This window comes from Elgaria multicarinata, chromosome 20, assembly GCF_023053635.1.
Source record: "Elgaria multicarinata webbii isolate HBS135686 ecotype San Diego chromosome 20, rElgMul1.1.pri, whole genome shotgun sequence".
In the NCBI taxonomy this organism is placed as follows: Eukaryota; Metazoa; Chordata; class Lepidosauria; order Squamata; family Anguidae; genus Elgaria; species Elgaria multicarinata.
The window spans coordinates 16188221-16212204 of record NC_086190.1 but is presented as its reverse complement, the minus strand read 5'-3'; the positions used below and the strand labels follow the sequence as shown (position 1 = coordinate 16212204).

Sequence of the window (23984 nt, the reverse complement as noted above, 5' to 3'; positions counted from 1 at the left end):
TTTGTTTCATGTTTTTTTTTAAATCCAGGCTCTCTATTCACTTGGGGATGCAGTTGTAGCATAGGTCTAAATAGAAGATGGCCTTCCCCTCTTTGATGATAGCGCACACATGAGTGCAAGACCACAAAGCAGTCTCAGTTGACAAAGAAATGGGATCGCACATGGTAACATCTCCAAGAGACTTTGGGAAGGTTAACTGACAGCAGGCGGGACAACCAATTGCATCAACTGGTGTATTTGTACATCTTCTCCTAGTCAAACCCATCATTGCTTAAATGACAGTGCTAAATGAATGATCTTTTCCAGTTCTCCCATCCAAACTTATAGATGGCAGATTTAATAAATATTCAGTGAATATTTTATATTATGGTTTTATACTGTTGTTTTATACTTTGAAGGGTTTTAATTATTGTGAACCACCCAGAGAGCTCTGTCTATTGAGCGGTATAGAAATGTAATAAATAAATAACAAATGTTGAGGTGGAGTCCATCTTGCACATTCTGTTTCATTGTAGTTACTATCAAGAGGCCAGAGAAGACCTTATATTTTCCATCATGCAGTTTTTCCCTGGCCGCTCTAATGAGACCAGCAGCAATTAACTTCTGCAATTAGCTTCTAATTAAACATGTAGGATCCAACTCTGAATATTGGATCACTTTTTAAAAAAATGTCCAAGTCTCACTATGGTGGAATACGACGACACTCTGAAATTTTTATTTTTCAGAAAAAGAGAGACAGAAAGGCAAAACTGATACGCATCCCACAAATTTCAACTGCTGTCTTCCCTTTTCCCTTTGAAGAAATAGCATTTGGGAACCATGAATCAAAGGAGTCTCTTCAAATGTCAGGAGAAGGGGTCTGGTTGAGGATGTAAAGCATTGGCCGGTTTTCTGGCCTGGTTATAAAACTGACCAGAAAGATCAAGGGACAGGATTGACACTGAAAGCGTTGTGAAAGTGACCAGAAAAAAAGTTATGGCCCCCATTATACCCATCTTTACTCATAGAATCATAGAATAGCAGAGTTGGAAGGGTCCTATAAGGCCATCAAGTCCAACCCCCTGCTCAGTGCAGGAATTCACCCTAAAGCATCCCTGACAAAGGGCTGTCCAGCTGCCTCTTGAAGGCCTCTAGTGTGGGAGAGCCCAGGCAACTGATTCCACTGTGGTACTGCTCTAACAGTCAGATGTAAGGCTGCAATCTATGTACCCTGTGGTGAATGCATTCTCTTTAAAAACACACAGAAACATACATACACACACACGCTTTTTAAAAAGTGCTGAAAGGTCCCTGTTTCAAAATTTTGGGAGAAGGGGTATATGGCAGGACCAGGAGGGCTCCGGAAAGGGACAATGTTGTCCACTATATGCACCAAACATCATGAGGTGCACACATCAAAAAAGCGGTACAGCTCCTGAAGGGAGGATAATTGACAGGAATTCTGCTTTTAGTACAATACAAAGCAATGATATTCTGCGGTGGGAGCTCTGTCTGGAAGCACCTTAGATCACAATTCCCGTTTGGCAAATGGGGAAACAGAGGCTGAAAAAGTGATGCATCTAAGATCATATAGTAAGTAAATGGAGCCAGGACAATTTGAATGTAGGTCTCCCAGGTTCAAAAGGGTGCAGAAGTGCAGGCTTCCCTAACCTACAATAGATGTGTTGGCCTACAACTCCCATCATTCCCAGTCAGCATGGACAGGTTCAAATGCTCATTAAGGCAGGAAGCTCACTGTCTATCAACTTAGCCTTGAAGAAAAGGTAGAATAGGAGTGAAATGAATACAACACTCAACCTCCCTATCAACTGGCTGTTAGTAAAGGTCAAGACACACTGCCTCTGGTATCCTCCATCCCACACGCCTGAGGAGCATTTGTTATGCTTATGCAAGCATCCAAAGAGGGTTAATGAAGACAAAGAGCGTGAAAAGCAACAGCATGTCAAACATACTAAACAAATCGAAGAAATGCCAAATCACATGCTTGATTTGGAGCAAGAAGGGAGAGCGGTTCCCCCCCCTCCCTCCCTTTAAGGATATGACTGAAAAGTCTTGGACCCCTTACAAAAATCGAATTAGAATAATCTGGAGGCAGGGATCATATCGCACCGGAACAAATGCAGAGAAATGGACACTTCCCAGCTGTAGAACGGCACTCGCTCTCTGCGGAGCAGCACTGGAATTCTTCAAGTCGTCCAAAAAAAGGAAGCTCCACACACACACACTATAGAATGGCTTAGGCTGGAATTCAGCTGGATTTACTCCCCTGCTTCAGGAATTCTAGTTCTGTACCAGGAAGGGAGCCATGCAGAACAGGAGGGGAGGGGGAGAGAAGCTGCTGGAAAAGCTCTCAGCTTCAGCTGCTCTCACAGATCCAGTTGCTATAAATACCAACTCTGCAGCTGGCGTTTTAGGAGGACAACATGCCTGCTCCTTGCTTTGAGCACCACCACCACTAAAAGCCCATTTCCATTGGAAGCTTTATATTTCTCTCTCTCTCTCTCTCTCTCACACACACACACACACACACACACACACACACACAGTTTTCTCACAGAGAAACCAACTGCATGCAGAGCCACACAAACACACGCGCGCAAATCTTCACATTTGGATGGACACTTAGAAAGTATGCGAGGCAACCAAGTGTACAATAAAGACATACTTTTTTCGCTTTTTGAAGGGAGAACAGCATTAAAATAAGAGAGAATATATGGACACAGGGCTCAGCTATCGCTGTTGCGATTAGCCTGGATGTGAAACTGTGTCAGCCCTCTCAACCAGTTCAAAACAACTCTTGAAGAGCAGCTGCCCATTCAAGAATGCGCTTGCTTAGAAAACAATGTGGCTGTGTTTTATCCAGCTTTGTAAGGACAGAGCAGCCAGGTTCACAAGCCGTACTACTTGGTGTACAGAAGTGGAACAGTGAAATGCACTAATGGGTGTTTGTTTACAGGGATCCATTCATCCCACTCACCAGAAATTTCAATACAGAGCCCTCTAGCTAAGTCACCCTTCCCCAACCTGGTGCTCTCCAGATGGATCGGACTACAGCTACGCTTGTGGTGGGAGTATGGGAGTTGTAATCCAAGCTATATGGAAGGGAACCAGTTTGGGGAAGGATGGGCTAAGCTATTTTCTGTCAATCAGTTTTGGTTTCTCTCCACTCAACTTTCATCAAAAAAGAGGTAAAAATCAATAAAGCATACAAAACAATACACTCAAACACATTTTTTTTAAAAAGTGACAGAAAAAAATGAAACATCACAATGCAACTTTTCCTTCCTCTGTCATTCAGAGCAATTCCCCTTTGCCCCATCGTGACCCAGGTACTGGAGAAAATGAGACCAATTTGTCACCCACTGAGATGTCATTCTCTTCCCCTCCTTACTGTTTTACTATGATTTTATTAGATTGTAAGCCTATGCGGCAGGGCCTTGCTATTTACTGTTTTACTCTGTACAGCACCATGTACATTGATGGTGCTATATAAAATAATAATAATAATAATAATAATAATAATAATAATAATAATAATAATACCAGAGAACCAAAACCGGGCTCTGTTATTTTATTTTTCTTCTTGGCATTCACAGCAATTCAGTAGGAGTGGTTTCTCAAGCACCTTGAAATAAACAAGAATTTTGTCTTTGCTTTTAACAATATAGTGTTGGACTCAATGGCCTTTTAGGCCCCTTCCAACTCTACTATTCTATGATTCTATATCATACTCTCCATCAACCGTATCTAAGGACACTATACAATTCAGCCTTGCATTTAAGCACTCGCCTGGCAGCCATAGCTGAGAAGGAATTGCAACCAGGCAAGTGAGCAGGCTAAAGGAGGAGGGGTGGTGCCTTCCACCCCTCCCCTGTGCCTGGCATAGAAACCAAGCAAGCTGTCAAAGGAGAAAAAACCCATTTTCTGCACCCAGGACAGAAAAACTGCAGGATGCCAGAGGGACAGAACTCTCTGGCCCTCCTCTGAAAGGCTAACAGACATTTTTGCTGACTAGTCATTAGTGTGGGTTTGTTTACATTTAAATTTTCCCCTTTCCCAAACCTGCTACTCACGATGTTCACCAGAGTTCATCACTGTTACAAATTAATAAATATACAAGGGAAGCAAGGATGGCTTGACCATGGCATCTAAGTCTAGTTCACTACAATTGTACAGACACTCTTCCGGAAAAACTCCAAAGTAAATTCTCTCTCTCCTCTTAGCCTTGGGAGGCCTTTATTTGCCACATTCAATATAGGGATGGATATTATTATAAACTCTCCCCACGGCCTGAGTTCGATCCCAGCGGAAGCTGGTTTCAGGCAGCCGGCTCGGGTCGACTCAGCCTTCCATCCTCCCGAGATTGGTAAAATGAGTACCCAGTTAGCTGGGGGAAAGGTAATCATGGCCGGGGAAGGCAACGGCAAACCACCCCGCTATAAGGCCTGCCAAGAAAACGTCAACGAAAGCTGGCGTCCTTCCAAGAGTCAGTAATGACTCAGTGCTTGCATGAGAGGCTCCTTTCCTTTCCATAGCCAAAGCTCTCTGGGTGGTTTACAATAGTTAAAAACAATGGACTCAAGCCTGCTTATTAGAAGATGAACAATAGACTCAAGCCTGCTTATTAGAAGATGTACAAATCATCCCTTGCTAAGGAATGACTGAATCAAGCGAGTGGGAAGATTAGTCATTCAGAATTCTGGAAAAGCCTGCCTATCAATATGTACCAGCGCTAGAACATTCAGGCTGCAATCCTACACAGACTTACCTGGGGTGAGGCCCACTGAGCTGTCTTCTAAGCAGACATGCACAGGATTGCAATGTTATTTGTTGCTTAGGTCAGACTTCCCTAGATGGTGCCTTCCAGATGTGTTGGACTGACTGGGGGATTCTGAGAGTTGTAGTCCAACACATCTGAAGGGCTTCAGGTCCCACCTTGTTTACCTTAATCAAGTTGTTTACCCGAACTCTTGCTTAAATGGGTAGCGAATACGGAGGTATTTTTAGGAACATTATACTGAATACTTCCAAGTGGGTGTGTGCACATGTGCAGTGAATGCTAGCTTATCCCAAATATGCACATTCAGGATAATGATGGCATGTCACTGCTAAGAGTCACGTTTCCCACAATAAAATATCAACTGTGTTCAGTTCGTCATGATAACTTTGTTTAAGTTTTTGATGAAGCCTCTGATCACAGGAGCAAACTCTAAAGCTGAAAAGATCAGCAAAAGGACAGAATTTCCCAGCAGGCAAAAGAGTTGTATTTTGCAAGAAAGATTGTTTGTTTCCTGATGGCACCAAAGTTGAGAAGATAGAGAAGGCAAACTGGAACCAAGGCTAGGAGCAGAGGGATTATTTTATCTGGATGAACCTTCCCACTTCCTCTAGGCTCGCCTAGCTGTCAAGCCATTTGCTTCATCCGAGAGGAGACATGAAATGTTGGTATTTGCAGCAATGTGCGTGTGGAATCGCTGGCTTGAACAGACTAAATCAGGTCTTCCACTTCTTCCTCCTGCCTGTCCCACAGGGGATAGAGGAAGCAAGCAGCAGCTGCCATCTGAAACATCTCCCTACTGTTTTGGTGACCTTGACCCTAAGTTATATTGAAAGATGTATCTGACATTGGGGGAGGGGGCGTATACTTAGACGTATAATTACTGGCTATTATTTTGCCAGTAATTCAGAACCAAGGACTATTCCAGTGAGACAGATCTCCGGTTAAGCAATACACAAAGAAAGAGGCAGAAAACTGTCAAAGATCATCGTCGCCACGTCATCTGTAATGCGAACACGTAGATGGTTAATATCAAAGAAGGAAGTATGAAACGTTCTATTTCACTCGATAGTACTGAAATAATTGTACTGATGCTAATGTTATTCTTTGCTATGTGTTATAGTCTTTATTATTGAAGTGTTATATTTTATTTGGTTCTGAGCTCATTTGGGAACAATTCTGTTGCAAAGGCGGTATATAAATATACTGAAACAAACGTGCCGGTATAAAAAGTTACTTCTAACACAGCAATCGCCTATAAACCCGGGGGGGGGGGGGGAGAATAGCCTACTTTCTGCCTAGTGGCAGTTAATTGTCAAAGTTGAGGGGGTATTTAGAAGCCAGACCAATTACAGTTCTCAATTTGAGATTAGATTGCCCTTCACATGGGACTGCTTTGGAAGATGGTTTGGGAACAAGGCTGACAACGCCTCCTCATGCCAAGTTAACCCATCAGCCCAGTACTGTAAGGGCTTCACTAGCTTTCATTGGGCACAATGCAAGGTGGTCTCTTCCAAAGCCCCAAACAGTCTGAGACCAGGGTTATTGAAGAGCCACCTGACTCCATCCAAACTCATCACACTGAAGGCCCTTCTCCAGGTGGACCCCAACTGGGCCAGAGAGGTACCACCAGGACCACATCCTCTGATGTCTTCAGTGAGTGGATGATAAGGGAGAAGATGCTCTCTCAGGTATCCTGGTCACACCCTAATGTCTCAAGCAAGAAGTGCAGAATTGAGGGAGTGATTGAGTATGGATCCAGAGGGGGCTTCACTGCCACACACGTCCAACAGCATACCGTTGCTCCTGGCAGCAGGAGTGAAAGGGAATTGCTCTGCCCGGAGCCACACTTCAAAGAGGCCAGGAGGAGGAGCCCCAAAGGCTAATATCGCCTTGTAAGCCCCTCCTTCAGCCAGCGTCATCAGAAGCATCTCCGCATTCCCTCCTCACCTGCAACGGCCCTCCTCCAATCAGACAAGCCGGACACAGAGTAGGGCATCAGTGTCTACAGCGTTTAATAAATAAATGAATAAAAATAATGTCCTTTATGATTGAGTATTCAATAAATGTTCACCTTTAAAAAGAAAAGAAAAATCCTGGGTGCACAACCTAATGAATGTGCTGCACATGCCTATGTTTTTAATCAGTATTTTATGCTTGCTGCTGTTCCCCGCCTCGATCCAATCAGAGAGGCGGGTAAGAAATAAATGAAGATGATGATGATGATGATGATGATGCCGCTGCCTACGGCTGCATGACGAAAAAAGGCAGCTCCTGAAAACAGCTGAGCTTCTGAAGCAGCCTTAAGGGCAGCCCCACAAAGATTGCATAGCAGTAATCCAGTCCTGAGGTTACTAGTGCCTGTACCACCATGGCCAAGCTACCCTGAAGTGTTGCACTACAACTCCCATTACTCCCGAGCAGCACCAGACTGGGGAAGACTGGTCTACTGTGACAGGGCAGGGCTCACAAGGGTCTCAGGCAAAATAAATAAATAAATAAAGGTCTCACCCAAACACATTCCAATCACCTGAGCATTTGATCCACCACATGATCCCTGACTGGTTCATGGTCATTCTTAGACGTATAATCAAACATCAGAGAAAGAGAGCTGACATTCCTGTAGCCTTTCAAGAGCTCACAACACTTTCTAGGCTTCCCAGCTTCCTAAACTGTAATCTGTTCAAGGCAGCATCTGCGGCTATGGCTCCTGACAGATGGGGTCGTTCCGCTGCTTAAGCAACGAGATAAAGGGTTTTTTGGATCACCCCCATCTCATTGCTTAAGTCATTAAAGATGATCCAATCACCTCAGAATCAACACAAGACATGGGGGAAGCCTGCAGTGCATAATGGATTTCAACAAATCAAACCAGTTTGCATTTTTAATCTAGTTGTTAGATATTTGTGTGACTAATGCACATCAGCACAGCTGAGGAGTTAACGCATTGTGCTTTTGCAAATCTTATCAAAAATTGCAGAATGCTTCAGATATGATGGGGGGAGGAGGTCCCATACACCAGCATGGGCTGTGTGTGCTGCTTCATTTCAATAACTTGCTCAGTAAAGCCCCAGCCTTTGAAAGAATTTCTGCTAAAGAAGGAAGTATTCACATGTCGGTGATTGCAGGACTACTGCTGTGCTGTACCTTTCTTCAATTTCCCCTTTATTTTAACTTCTTCACACAGATAATGCACTGCAGACATAAGCATATATGATGTCAATGCATCCTCATGAGGACTAGAAACTTGTTCCTTACGAGACTCAGATGTGAAGGCTCCCCCAGCTATATAATAGGGGATCCATTTCTAGATTCTATATGCAGGAATGCTGAAAACAAACAGCTCAGAGAAAAAATGGCTGTTCTAGAAGTCCCCGGTTATGGTGGGGTTTTCACTACTTGGTCTCATATTATTAGATATATATTTTAAGGTTGCAATCCTAGGCACACTGACCCAGAATTATGCCCCACTGAACACAGTGAGACTTACTTCCAAGTAAACATGCACAGGATTGCACTGTTCATTGTAGTTAAACAATCAGGCACACACATCCCTTCTGTGATTAATGCATATCTGCAGTGCAAAGAACAGCTTCAGCCTGTTTTTATATATATAAAAAAGGGACCAGTATGCAAGTGAAAGCTTGACTGGGTGACCTTTGTAGGAGGGAACCTCACTCAAATTTCCAGTGAGGCAGTATTGTTGTTACTGGGAGAGGGGGCTTGGGAGAGAGGGCGATTGCTTCAACTACAGGGGTTAAATCCCAGTGAGTGGGAAATAGACTGAAAACACTGAAACTGATTTGAGAAGCAATCCTTTGGGTGTGGAACACTGTTACAGCTTTCTAGTTGCAGTCAGACAACTGAACAACATTCCCTTCCAATCGGCTCAGGTTGTTTTGGTGTATTACTGAATAGCCGGAAGTTGAATCACTAGAATGGTGTTGGTCCAGAGTCCTCTTCTGTTTTGCTTTCGAAATAGGAAGCAATCTCTTCTGTAGTGGACAGTAGGCGCTTAGGCTCACTGCCAACATACCAATGCAGTCAGCACATGTGACTTCAGCGAGACTGCAGGATTTTACTGCTTTTTTTAAAAAAGATAAGTTAAAGAAAGGAGACATAGAGTCACATGCAACGAAGATTACAGCCTGTAGGCGTCCCATTGGTCACTGCACGTTTAAACAAGTGGATTAAAAAGAAGCCAGCTGTTTTAGAGAAATGGCTTCCCACAAAATATTAAAAATTACTTTTAAAAAGCTAACAGCACCGCCCTCTTTCAGACAACACAAAGGGAAATCATAGACTTGGCGAATCCCGATTATTTAAATCCAAGCATATTTGCCCGAGGAGGCAACTTCCTTTCCTGGCCAAGAGCCAACTTCTCCTGCCGTTCTAAATGGCAATTTATCCACAGCAATGCACAAGCAGACCACGCAAGCTGCCAAGGGATTGCCAAGATGTCGTTACCAGATAAGCTATCTCTTATTTGTTGGGAAACAATAGGACGTAGCTATTTTGACCGTTTCTCAGCGCTTTGTTCATTCTAGATTTCGTAGGATAGAAGACAGGATTTTTGTCGAAGACTGTTTAGATTTCTCTAAGTGGGATATTTACAAACCTGTATGCAAATTCGGTCAAAAACTCAATTCTATATGGCACCAGGTGTGCATGATGCTTAATACAGTCAAGAGACAATGTACCTCACTACGGTCAGTAGTTTTTTTGTTATCGGCAACCAAGTAGAACAATACAAAGCCAAGAGCCAATACCTTCTAGACTTTCACAGCATATCCAACAAGCATTAAACTGTAGTATTTACATATTTTCAAGGAAACGAATTCCACTAGATTGTCAATACAGCACAACTGGAGATCTCCAAGAAGGCTAGAAAAGAAATCCATTAATTCAAATCCACCCCAAAGAGCTCGTACTCCCGGCATGATTTAAAAGCAAGACACAGGATTGAACCCATGAAATGCCCACACATCTACCCCTGCCTTCGATTTTCCAGTATTCAGACAATACTGACTTACGTAGTTATGAATTAGATCAGCCTTCACCCAATCTGGTGCTTTATGTATGTTTTGGACTACAACTCCTAGCATTCCCAACAATTGGCCATGCTGGCAGGGTCTGATGGGAGTTGAAGTCCAAAACATCTGGAGGGCACCGGTTCAGTAAGGCTTAAGTAACCTTTCTCACTACTGTGGTCAGAGACAAATGAGAAAAGGCTAGGATAGAGGAGGCTGCATTCAGACTTCACTATAGTCAAGTTGGGGTAATAATCAACTCAGCAGTTGTTTATCTAGGGGGTAACTCCCCACACAACATAATAATCAACCGGGGAGTGGATTAGGATCAGCATTGACTTGACTATTAGTCCACTCTGAGTTGACTCACTCATCCCCTGCCCTCATTCCTCCTGCTAGTATCCCATCAGCCATTGCTGCTGAAAATCTATCCGGCCAGCTGGACTAGAAAGGCAGCCACCGCTTTGACCGCTCTACCCTTGTGACTCTGTTGCTGACAAAATAACCAACGTGACCGAGGAAATGACCAAAGGTGCCCTGCATGCAACACAATAACCAAGGGTGGTTCAAATAGCCAAATAACCAACCGTTGGTTTTAAAACTCCACACAATATAACCCATCAACCGTTGACTATTCAAACCACCACTGGTTATCGCATTGTCTGAACCCAGACTCTGGCAATATTTATAATAAAAACAATTCAAGGGTAAAGGTTGTAGACTTCTCCCTTCCTTTTTTTAAGTACATATTTCTGTATCCTCCTCATGAATTCCTCTCTGGGAAAAGGCTATGAGAGTGGAGCTTTTTGTTACTGCTGCTGTAAGAAATCCGTAAGATTCTGCAAATCTGTGTGTGAAAACCGTTCCAACACCAACTGCAAAAGCAGCTCCTCCCTTTCCCTTTCCACCATGTGTTTCTGTTCACTTCTTTTCAGGACATTCAATTTTCTGTACATTCTTGGCCTATGTCCCAACTAGCACCATATTAGAAGCGTCTTCCCTCAGACAACAAAGGCTCCAGGGTATCTCTAAGGCTATTTTCCCACAGATATTTAATGGTTCAAGTGACTTACGGCCAACCATCCGCCATTTCAATTTGCTTCTCTCTGTCTGGAGACTCTCACCAAAAGACTTTGATCAGAACACTCCCAGAAAAAAAGATGCAAAGGACACCTTTCCCAGCCGAAGAGGCTACAGCTCAGTCCTCATCAGGGCTTTCTTCTTTCCTGTGCAAACCCTGTACCCTGAAGACTAGTAGTAAGAAACCAGTATGGCTATGCTGACATCAGCACTTCCAGCCTTAGAATCGCATGTGAAGAAAAGGATGCCAGATATAAAACTTTATTTCTTTTCACTGATACCACTTTGCTTCCTCACCAGGCAGAGGGCCTGTGAAAAGGTAGGCAATGGCATCTTGTGCTCCTTCTTCTCACCACCACCACCACGGTCTGGGCTACAGCGAGATGCAGGTGAACAAGCAGGTTGCAACCATAAAGAGGAGCAGCAAGTCCAGAGGGCCCATGGATGGACATAAGCTCTTGGCTGGTGCCCAGCCAAACCTACCCTTAATGCTGGCCCTGGGTTCAGAGGAGGGCAACAAAGATGGTTGGGGGCATTGAAAACGAGTCATGTGAGGGAAGTTTGCAGGCCTGGAGGAGAGAAGGCTGAGGAGCCGGGGGAGAATCATGAGTGAATCCTCAAATAGCAGAAGGGCCGTCACAAGGAAAAGGGCAAAAACTTGTTCCCTTCTGCCTCAGAGGGCAGCACTAATGGGCTTAAGTTTGTGCAGAAGGTAGATTTTGGATGAACGTTAGGAGAGACTGCTTTGCGGTAAGAGCAGTTTAAGAACAGAACAAGTTCTTGAGAGGGCTGGCAGGCTCTTTCCTGTAGGAGGTCTTCAGCAGAGGCTAGACAGCCATCTGTTGGGAAGCTCTAGCTCTGGATTTCTGGATCAAGCAGGGAGCTGGACTAGACGCACTACAACAGCAGTGGACAATCTGTGGCCCTTCAGACATTTTGGCCTACAACCCCCATAATCCACCACCATTGGCTATGCTGACTAGAGCTGATGGGAGCTGTAGGCCAAAACATGTAATTGCCCAAGGGGACTACATCTATTAATTGAAACTACTCATACATTGCTTGGTATCATAAGATCACTGAGCGAGTTAACGTAACAAATATATAATATACAATATAAAAGCCAAATTAAAAAATATAAAACAATAAATACCTTAAAACAGTATGTAAACAGTAAAACAGAGCGGTGCAATTACATGTCAGGGAAAGCCTGAGTTCAAGAAGTGCCTAAAATGTGTCACAGTTTCCACCTTTTGGATCACACACAGGAGAGCATTCCAGAGAGTGGGTACCACTACCAAGAAGGCCCTGCTAACATGCCGTTACTTGATGGCATGCTATAGGTCGTGGGACAACCAACAAGGCCTCCTTAGAAAATCTCAGGAGTTGACGGGATATATTATTGGGAAAAGTGATTTGTCCACTCTCGTTCTGTAATGTCTCCTCAACTCTGGGATTCTTAGCTGCCAGATCACAACAAGGAGCACTGAGTCACCTTTAACCACAGCTACAAAAAAGGATCAACAAGCCATAGGTCAGCCAATCTTGTTCTCAAGAACACATACATACACCCAAAGAAAACCCTGCCCAAGTCAACCTGCCACTTTCAAAGAGGAACTGGCACAGAAATCATCTTACAACACTACCAACCATAAGGAAGTGCCCAAAATCACATGTCACAGCTTTCAACTCATCTCCAGATGACTCTATATCAGCAAAAATGCAGATGGGCGGGATATCTGCCTTCTGGAGTCAAGGGCAAAAAAGAAAGTGTCACAAGATTCGTGCAAAAAATAAAAAGGAGTTTCTTGAATGAACCTCGGTGATGTCATTGACAATTATCAGTGTGCTGAGCATCACATTGTGGAAAGCACTCCATTACAATATCATCATGCCCAACTTACTGGTTGAGTTGCCTTGCATTTGTATGATGCATTTTGAGTCTTTGCTGGTCTCTCGGGAATTAAAGGGTCGGACCCGGACAGCCACCTTGACAGAAGCTCCTGACATTTTGATGGCTTCTTGTGTGTACTCCAGAAATTATGGGTGACGGACCTTCCACAGTTTTGCTCTCCTGAGGGGGTGTGAAGGAGAAAAAGCAGGTGGAGAGAAGAGAAAGATTCCGTTATTTTAAAGTACATTCCAGACAGACTGATGGTTGTTAGAATGACTAAGCTCATTCGATATCACATACATCAACCTTCCCCAACTTGGTACCTTCCAAATACATTGGAATACAACTCCCATGCTGACTAGGGGATGGTGGGAATTGCAGTACAACACACCTGGAGGCCACTGGGCTGGGGAAGGCTAACACAAAATATCACACACACACACACACACACACACAGAGTAACCACATTACTCTAGCTAACTGGTCACTGCCAAATAAGAGCCGTGGAAAGAGAGACATTATTTCCAGCCATAGATGGGGCGGGGGGAATGAAGCCTGCAACACTGACATGACTCAGAAAGCTTAAAAAGGATGGCCATTCTTTGTGCTGTTTGTTCATTTTACTGGTCCATATAAAAAGCTTTAAAAGAACGCTACACACCCCCAGGGATCTCTGCAGTTCACAGAGTAAATAAAAAGCCTGCGCAACGGCTTTGCATTGCCAAGTCACCTTAAGAACAGCCGCCACCCCCTCGATTCTGCAGAGAAGGCTGAGGGAAGGCCTCTGATATCCAAGCAGATTTCTGCTTCAATACCTTTTTACCCCTCTGCAGGTGCCTATGAATGCAGCAGGCAGCCCAAAATGCTGAGTTCAGTTCCTAAACAAGCAGACTGAAAATTCATTTTAGCTTGGAGAGATAACACCATACATTGTTGTGGGCAAGCGACGGCATTTCCCCAGATATATTTGAGAATAGCAGACCTTGAATCCATTAAGCAGCATGTTAAAGGAAAAAGATAACATTCAGCACCCCAGTCCTAATTTTTATTGACTCATTATATTTACAGCCTTATTTACTGATTTTCTAAAGTGTCATAATTTCTTATTTGAAGAAATAAAAATATCACCGTACGTGCCTTTGCTTTAAAGGCAGCTTGTATAAAAACAGAACTAAAATTGGGGTTTATTCATTATGAGAGCACCAACAATTTCTAGGCACTAAACAAAACTTAAGAACACAGCGTTAAAATCTATCCAAAATACCTGATTTTTTCACAATGGTGCCAGGTTACAAGGAATTAACAGAGTGATCAATCTTATTTTTATGAACATGCTATTCTGCTCTTCATTCTGAATTGCTCCATTTGGCCTATCAGTCTTCCCCCAACACGGTGCTCTCCAGATGTGTTGGACCGCAACCCCCATTATTCTCGGCCACTATTGCCTTGCTGCGTAGGAATTATGGGAGTTCCGGTCCAACACATTTAGAGGGCACCAGATTGGCTAAGGCTGATTTAGTAGTATAGCTAAGTAGACAACTATTATATCTCACAGTAGCTATACAGGATACAAGCCTTCTTTTTCTATTCACCAACCGAACAGGAGTCAAAATTGCTCCCTAACTAGTAATTCTTCATGCCACAGTAAAACAAGAATGGGATGGGACATGTAGTTAAGGTTTCATCGGAAGCCGTCACATACTGAGTCACACTGCTGGTACATCTAGCCCTGTATTGCTGTCATTACCTGGCAATGGTTCTCCTGGTTGTCAGTCAGGATTTTTTCCCATCACTACCTGGAGAGGCCAGAAATGGAACCAGAGACCTTCTGCATATGCTCTACCCCTGAACCATAGCCTACGAATACAATTCAGGGGTGGGCGACTTGTAGCCCTCTAGATGTCTTGGCCTACAAGTCGCCCATCCCCTGACGTAACAGAACGCAAAGTAAATGTAACAGCTAATAGCTTGTAGCCTGTAAAACAGCACAATGAGCATCACAACATTGCAAACCAAGAGATGAAGACAAAGGTGTCCGGATGCTTTGCTTTCTCCTTGCTTTTATCATCATCGATTGCGCAGCCTTGGAACAGAACCCAAAGCACTCTGGATAATGGGACTGCAAGCGTCGAGTAATATCATAGAAGGTACGTTAAGTACTTTTGAACCCTCTACTTAAGCAGCCTTTTATAACTTCTTACAGAACAAGGATACAGCCGTCCTCATCCTGAGGCCAGGAATGCACATTAAGGACAACTTAAGCCACCTTTTCCATTAACGAATCCCATCTCTAACCTAAGAGACAGAGCTGCACTGGTAATTTTGCATGCTGGACATTTGGGTACTGTTCCTTCCATTAAGAAGAGCTAAAAAGCAACAGAATACTGTGCACAACCTGCAACAGAATGAGGAATACCAGCAATTAGTTGAGCAGAGCCATTTCTACATCTAGGAAATAGAAACCAAATGCACAGTTACAAGATGGGGGATACTTGGCTCAGCAATACAACAAATGAGAAGGATCTTGGAATTCTTGTAGATCACAAGCTGAATATGAGCCAACAGCGTGACGTGGCTGCAAAAAAAGCAAATGCTATTTTGGGCTGCATTAATAGAAGTATAGCTTCCAAATTGCATGAGGTACTGGTTCCCCTCTATTCGGCCCTGGTTAGGCCTCAACTTGAGTATTGCGTCCAGTTCTGGGAACCACACTTCAAGAAGGACGCAGACAAGCTGGAGCGTGTTCAGAGGAGGGCAACCAGGATGATCAGGGGTCTGTCTGGAAACAAAGCCCTATGAGGAGAGACTGAAACAATTGGGCATGTTTAGCCTGGAGAAGAGAAGGTTGAGGGGAGACATGAGAGCACTCTTCAAATACTTAAAAGGTTGCCACACAGAGGAGGGCCAGGATCTCTTCTCCATCATCCCAGAGTGCAGGACACGGAATAACAGGCTCAAGTTACAGGAAGCCAGATTCCGGCTGGACATCAGGAAAAACTTCCTGACTGTTAGAGCGGTACGACAATGGAACCAGTTACCTAGGGAGGTTGGCAGTCAAGAGGCAGCTGGACAACCATCTGTCAGGGATGCTTTAAGGTGGATTCCTGCATTGAGCAGGGGTTTGGACTTGATGGCCTTAGAGGCCACTTCCAACTCTACTATTCTATGATTCTATTATTTCATTTACGGGATTCCCATGTACCACTGTTACCCAACTGGTTGTCCTCCATACTTTGGTCCAATTTACGTCACCAGAACAAGACAAAGACATTTGTAGCAAGCCTTATACATAGTAGAAACAGAGGTGGTCTTTTTGAATTTGAATTTCACTGGTTTTTGTTTTGCTTTCTTTTGTTATATTATTTGGATGCTGTTATCCTTCTTTCTCTCAAGCACATCCCATCACTTCAAAACACTAGCCAAGAATCAGAACAGGAAACATGCAAAATTACAAAATAGCAAGCAACAACATTATCTTTGCTTGTTTTTATTGCAAGGTCAAACATAATTGTATCACTAGGTCAAATGAAATGTTATTGCTAGGTCAAATATAAGAGATTGACATGATTTAATACTCTGCTGTGGCTTCAGGATATATGTTTTACTAAAATACACATGCAGATGATCATTTCACTACTCCATCCTTCTGAATAAGCCTTTCTTAGGACGCTGATGTACTGCCATCAAAACTGCTGCTCAATTGTTGTGTAGATGACGAAACCAATGAAAAATGGAGAAGGCTGCTGAACAGAATGTTCCAGGGTATTGTCAGAAAAACAAAAAAAGGTTAAAAATGGAGGAAGATCATCAACTCCAAAGACACCAAACAAAACCAGAAACTCTGATTTTTCAAAGAGTCATCCTTCTGCAAACTAACAGCCTCCAACCTTCTCTCAGAAAGAAAATGTAGGCACAAAAGTTGGGGTGGGTAGGCTACTTTAGGTTACTCCAAGATCAGTTATGTACAGTTTGACCAAGATGCAATTTTAAAAGACAGAATAATGAATCTGATGCTTTTATCTGCATTCAAGTGATGTATGGGTTTCAAAAGGCTGCAGTCAAGTAAAGCACACCATTCAGTATCACAACGAATATCAGCTGTCAGAAGTGTTTGCATAAGCAAGCAGTTATCAAAGCTACCTGAGAACTGGCACAGCATCACTCAGTGGTAAAGCACCTGCTTTGCGCACCGAAGGGTTCTGGGATCAATCCCTGACACCTCCAGTTAAGGGGAGATCAGGTAGCAGGTGATGTGGGAGGCCTCAGCCAGACACTTTGGTGAACTGCTTCTAGGCAGTCTAGACAGGCTAGATGGACAAGCAGTCAGGCCTACACAAGGCAGCTTCTAAGGAGAGACACAGAAGACCACTACATAGAATCATAGAATAGCAGAGTTGGAAGGGGCCTAAAAGGCCATCGAGTCCAACCCCCTACTCAATGCAGGAATCCACCCTAAAGCATCCCCGACAGATGCTTGTCCAGCTGCCTCTTGAAGGCCTCTAGTGTGGGAGAGACCACAACCTCACCAGGCAACTGATTCCATTGTCGTACTGCTCTAACAGTCAGGAAGTTTTTCCTGATGTCCAGCTGGAATTTGGCTTCCTTTAACTTGAGCCTTTTATTCCGTGTCCTGCACTATGGGAGGATCGAGAAGAGATCCTGGCCCTCCTCTGTGTGACAACCTTTTAAGGATTTGATGAGTGCTATCATGTCTCCCCTCAATCTTCTCTTCTCCAGGCTAAACATGCCCAGTTCTTTCAGTCTCTCTTCATTGGGCTTTGTTTCCAGATCCCTGATCATCCTGGTTGCCCTCCTCTGAGCACGCTCCAGATTGTCTGCATCCTTCTTAAATTGTGGAGCCCAGAACTGGACGCAATACTCTAGATGAGGCCTAACCAGGGCCGAATAGAGAGGAACCAGTACCTCACGTGATTTGGAAGCTATACTTCTATTAATGCAGCCCAAAATAGCATTTGCCTTTCTTGCAGCCACATCGCACTGTTGGCTCATATTCAGCTTGTGATCTACAACAATTCCAAGATCCTTCTCGTTTGTAGTATTGCTGAGCCAAGTATCCCCCATCTTGTAACTGTGCCTTTGGTTTCTATTTCCTAAATGTAGAACTTGGCACTTATCCATATTAAATTTCATTCTGTTGTTTTCAGCCATCATAGAAAGCCACAATGTGTGTTGGCCCTCCAAAGTATGCACCAACACGAAAAGCAAAAGCAAAACACTTGCATTCAGTTTCATATATTAGGAAGTTGTACACTAGCTGGATGTCCTGAAGATATTTTGGACTACAACTCCCAGCATTCCTTACCAAGCTCGCTGGGGCTGAGGGGAGTTGAAGTCCAAAACAACTGGAAGGCACTAAGTTTGGAGAAGGCTGGTACATAAACCTTCTAACTTAGAAATTAACCTCAGCAATATTCCATCCTGGCCATGAATCACCATGTGAGACTAAAACCTTGGAAAGCAAGTGACGGACTAGACATTCGTTACATACACACACACACAAACACACTCTAACCTTTCATGCATCTTATTCCCTATTTCAGTGGTAAGAGTTGTTTGTTCTTGCTCTCATATCTAAAACACTAGAGCTCAAGGTCACCTAATAAAGTGGGTTCAGAAATCACACGAATACTCCTTTGCAACTTAACTTATGGAACTCACTACCACTAGATATAGCAGTGATCACCAGCTTAGATTATGATATGCGTGAATGTTTAAATGGAGGACAGATCAATAACTGTTAGCCATGAGATCACAATAAGTATACCTTTGAATACTACATATTATGGACAAGCATTCCCCACCCAGTAGGCAATGTTAAGCACGGACACTTGTTTATACAGGAGAGTAATAGAACAGAAATAGACATGATCAGGTAAGGCATGGATCGTAGTGGACCTGACTGGGCCAGAATTCAAGACTGTAAATAGCCACCCACTTGGTCAGTTGTGATAAGTAAGAATTCCTCATCACAGTTGACCAGGCATGGAATTTTTTACAAAGATATTCGTACTTTTCTCCATCCCTTTATCCTACAAATGTCTATTAGGTACAAGCAAGCTAGCAAAATCACATTGTGGGGTGTTAATTTGCAAGCGGCCAATACATTAAAATAAAAATGCTCAATTAGCATTCAATTAAGGTTTTGCAGAAAAGGTAATAATTTAGGAGCTCTGCATGAGATATTTATGTAAGACATTGACAGTGACATTTAAGGCTATCTGAATCCTGCACAAAATTAGTTATGTAGGCTGAGAAACTCTGCTTTTTTTTTTTTAAGGCAAGTTGCTAGTCCTCATGTTTGCAGCAAGACAAGTAAGAAGTGTCAATGTGTAGAAGAAGACTGGCAGGAGTGGGGAAAAAATCCCCAGGGCTTCCTTCTTGGCTAGAAGAATCACTCTAGAATGGAAAGAACCCAAAGCTATCTCCAGCAGGGCTGGCAAAAACTTTGCTGCTGGTTCATAAAAGATTTAGATTTTTTTCAGCCTTTATTTCTCTTGAAGACTAGGAAATCTAGAGCACATGGAGCAAGGCTTCCAATTCCTGCACATACCCCTAAAAGGTTACTATTATGCTGCCCAACCCCCAGCTGTAGCCTGCTGGGATACTAATCATATGGGGGGAAATTAATCTTGGAATATTATACGAGACAAATACAAGCAAATGTTTGAGATTTGTATAATGTATTCTGGTTGTTTCCTTAGCACAGTATTACACACAACCACACAAGCCAGGGTGATAGATTCATAGGAAACCCAGGGCAGATTCTCAAGTCATTAAAAAAAATACTGAAGGCACCCATGCTGTCTTATTAATTAAGATTTGACTGCTTAGCACAGGAATCCCAACCACTGCACCATGACTAAGGTGAGAACTGAAAGAGGCATAGGGGGTGAGTATTTGTGAGTTGAAGAGCCACGGAAAGCACAATTATAGGTACTCCATCAGGGGATAAGACAGGCAAGGACATCACCCAATCATGCTAACACAGCCTACTAAAAGTTTAAGTTTAAATTAAAGCAGCAGTACCAAGTATCTGAATACTATCACCATAGGTTTCAGTCACAAATCAGCATTTTTTAAAATGCTTATAAAGCTATGGAAGCATGGGAGGGTGCTATCCTATATGTGTCTCCTCAGAAGTAAGTCCCACCAAGTTCAATAGGACTCATTCTCAGGTAGGTGTGAACAGGGCAGCAGCCTTAAATAACTTAAATCCATGTCTATAGAGCTCAATACGTACAGAGCACTTTTACAGTAAATAAAAAATTCTGAGCAGATGCTGCATGCAGGATTAACAAATCCAGTAGAACAGAGACAAAAGGAGCAGGGAGACAGAGGGACTAGGGCAAAGCTTAAATACGTTTCAAGCCAATGAGATACCAGTTTTCACAATAAATAAATAAAAACCATGGAAGTACGTAGAGCATGGAAAGAAGTCTGACCGCGTCCAAAAACCCCACCCTAGAAATTCACCATAAGCAACAGCAGACAGAGACTATTCCATGAAAATGCAAGCAAGCAGCGGCAATTAATAGATGCCTCCATGAACTCCGGTGAGCATTTGCACTAAGCCACAGATTCCAAATCGGTCATTTTCAACCTTCTGCCCCATCCCTGACTAAGCTCCTAGAGGACTGTCAGATCATTCCAATATGGCTGCCTGGGTAATTGTGCTGTGCTGGATACAGAGAAAAGGGGGAGAATACATCAAAGCAGAACGGCAGCTGTTTATGGAGGTGAAGAGGCCTAAAGTAAGAGGGGTGGAACCAAAAACACAGAACTCCCCACGGTCCCCAAACAAGGCACGGCTGTGGGAAGCTGGGATGGGGTAGAGGATAGAGGTAAGTGTAGAACAGAGGAGGATTCAACTCCAAACCCCGCCCTGCTTCAAAGATGAGAACAGATGAAGCGAAGGCTATGCCTAGGCCGCAACACAGCTTCACACGGAAGAGATGCAAAAGGTGAAAAATTGATGTCTGAAACCAAGTTGAGGATACAGTCCAAACCATAGGGGAGCCTTCTGAGACCATTCAAAACAGAAGCAGCCCTGCTAGGGGTATCAGTTAAATCTCCTTGGGGAGATAACCCACCTGCGGGTGATAAAATCTCTGCTTAGTGGACAGGCATTTTTATCTTGAGGGTGTCATTGGCTGAGAACACTACAGAAATTCCCTACGACGAGCAAGCAGCTGTAGTCTCAAAGTGGATCTCACTAAGCAAGAAGATGGAAGAACCAGTGGGGTGGGTGTGCTAAAGGAAGGAGATTCAAACTTGGCTGGGTTGGGAGGCATTCAGTCAGCATTTTAAAAGACTCTTAAGGCCAGGCTGTCACGAGATCTCCAGCAATGGATGTCCTCTTATACAAAAGAGCTCAGGAAGGAGAATGCAAGTGGCAGTGAGAATGGATGAGAGGGGGATCAGGAGGGGCTGTGGGGAATCCCCAATTAGTACTGACTGGGGGGCGGGGAGGAAAAAATGGAACTGGCAAGGAGATGAGTTGCTCCTAGGCTATTCTCAAGAGGAAGACGATCATGCAGGGGAAAACGCTGATCACAATATTTCATGTATATGAACGAGAGATCCGCATATATATATATATATATATATATATATATATATATATTTACACACACATTTTAGGTCTGGAAAATCACAGGCAACTGCTCATCTTAAAAATGTACTGCTAAGAATTTAAAGTGGTTCTGATTTCTCAGTTGTGTGTGTCTTTTGCAATACTTGCAGACCTGCACACAATCTTGAGCGTCAGAAGAGATGCACGCAAGCTCATATTTCGCACATAAGTTATACCTATGCATTGCTAGATGCAGAAATAATGTGTCGTCATTACACATACGCACCTGCCCCCGCCCCACCAATGACACATCCCCAAGAGATTCCCACCCCACCTTCTAAATGCCACTGCCAGCTGTATCCTTGGAACCAACAATCCCTTAGGAACCCAAGTATATTGAATGTTAAGGCTTCAATGCACAGGCACACTTACTTGACTGCAAGCCCCACCAAAGTCAGTGAGACTTACTCCTCAGTAACACATCATCATAAATTTATTTCTTACCCGCCTCTCCGTTTGGATCGAGGCAGGGAACAACGACGTAAAGAGGAGGATGGCTGTTTGTGATCTGATCTAAACATTTAGGACCAGGGAGAAAGAGGCAGCTTCAAAAAACCAGATACATAATTAGACCTGGTATCAATTTTAGCAGTATTACTACGTTTTATATTATTTTACTGCATTTTATGATGCCTGCGAGGACGTTTCGATAGGGAGACACCATCGAAAACAAACAGCACAATATATAAGCGCTTTTCTTTCTTGCGATGTGGGAATACATGATCAAAGGGCAATATTAAAGATACCGCTTATATTCCCTATTCCCATCATCGTTTTGGAGAAGTCACCTAGGGTCACACACAGACACACACACCTGGGAAATGGGGGTGGGGTGTCTTTGAATGGATGGATGGATGGAGAGATGAGCAAGAAGGGGAAAAGATAGGGGTCAGTGGTCAAATCCAGCTTCACCACCACCACCGCCCCCCCACTCCTGAGAGCACCACCCCTGCCCCAATAAATACCCACCCACATTACTCCCCCCCCCAATGTGGAGGGGTGCCTGAAAATGGATAGAGGGACAAATGGGCAAATGATAGGGAATTGGGGGCAGAAAAATAAATGACAGGGAATTGGGGGGGGGAATAAATGATATGTAATTGGGGTGAGAAAAAGAATTGATAGATAATTGGGGGGGAGGAGAAGAAATGATCAATAGCTGGGGGGGAGAACGAAATTATAAATCCTGGCCCCACTTATTCCTCATATATATATATATATATATATATCCCCATATGAAGCCCCCCTGTTCTTGGATTGAGAATGGATGGAGGGCTAAAAGGAAAGGTGGGCAGGTGGGGGAGGGGGCTTCAAGCATGCGCCCCTCCCCCACCTACTCCTCCCCTCCCCCACCTATTCCGCCCCTCCCCCTCCGCATCTAGTCACCTGACCAATCAATTCCCCCTCCCTCCCCCCCCCATCCTTTCACGGCCGCCTTTTTACCTCAGTGCAGTCAAGGGCGGAGCGAGACCGGCGCCGAGGTTAAGCACCAGCAGCAGCCGCCTCAGGGGAGGCAATAAGCGGCGACGAAGCCAGCGGGGTAGAGGCCGCCGAGCCTCATCACGGAGCCCCCGAAAAGCGGCCTCAGCGGCGCGGGGGAGAGGAGCCAGGAGGGAGAGGCCCTGACGACGACGCGCCTGACAGGAGCGCCGCGGCTGCACTGGCCAGAGAACGAGCTGCAAGAGCGGCCCCCTGCCTCAGAAAGGCCCCGCCCTCTTCTCCCGGCCGCTCTCCAATCAGACGCGAGGAGACGGTGCCCAGTCTTCCAATCGCAGCCGCTGGCTGCTGAGCGGATAGGCGGCTTGTGCTGTCTATCAGTGCTGGAGGAGGAGGTGGAGGAGGGCAGGGCACCTGCCAATCACAACCCGCCTCTAAGCCAATCCAATTAAGGGAGAACGCCGCGAGGGCGGGTCCGGCGGCGGCGAAGCCAGCCAATTAGCGTTCGAAAAAGGAATTCTCGCTCGCTCCCCGCTGCTGCCTAAGAATCCCCTGTGGGATTCTTTAGCCGGCTGCGCAGGAATATGACTGCGCTCCCTCTAGCGGCGGAGAAAGAACGGCGTGGTCAAAACCCTTCCGCAGAGAGCTATAAAAACGGATGCCGAGCGGTTCTGTCACATTTGCCCGCTTTTCCACCCGTCGTGCAGACGGTCTTAGGAAAGGCGGGGGAAAAGTCTATAGGACAATGGAGTTGCTCATTAAATAAAAACCGTATTCTTCGTTGATTCAAATGTAGGTAAAGAGTGTCGCATTACAGCAGACTACGTCCTGATTTTTATTTTGCAATACAGATATAAATCCGTACCTTCATGGGCGTTGCAAGGGATGGGTCCCATGGGGCACTGTCCCTGGATCTATTTTCCAGGGCCCCTGGGTCTATGATGACAATGGATGACTCCTTTCTTAGCCGCCATGGAGGTGATGGCTTTCAAGGGCGATTACAGGAAGCAGGTAAATAATTTAAAAGAGCATGTACTTCAGTGAATATTAAAGACTGTTCCTAGTTCTCATTTGCCAGGGGTGCAAAAGCCTGAGGGCCAAATTCAGCCTTCT

The 23984-nt window shown here is 44.3% G+C and overlaps 1 protein-coding gene across 10 annotated transcripts in view; it reads right to left on the bottom strand.

Annotated features, from left to right (window-relative positions):
- Positions 1–23034, bottom strand: part of KIF1B (kinesin family member 1B) — a 137537-nt gene extending 114503 nt beyond the window's left edge. For all 10 annotated transcript variants that reach the window (XM_063145497.1, XM_063145503.1, XM_063145499.1 and 7 more), the window contains exons 1-2: positions 22878–23034; positions 12792–12961 (exon numbers count right to left, since the gene is read on the bottom strand). In XM_063145497.1, the coding sequence (XP_063001567.1) occupies positions 12792–12897 (106 nt within the window). In that variant the 5' untranslated portion in view covers positions 12898–12961; positions 22878–23034. The remainder of the gene's footprint in view (positions 1–12791; positions 12962–22877) is intronic.
- Between the last annotated feature and the right edge of the window lie 950 nt (positions 23035–23984).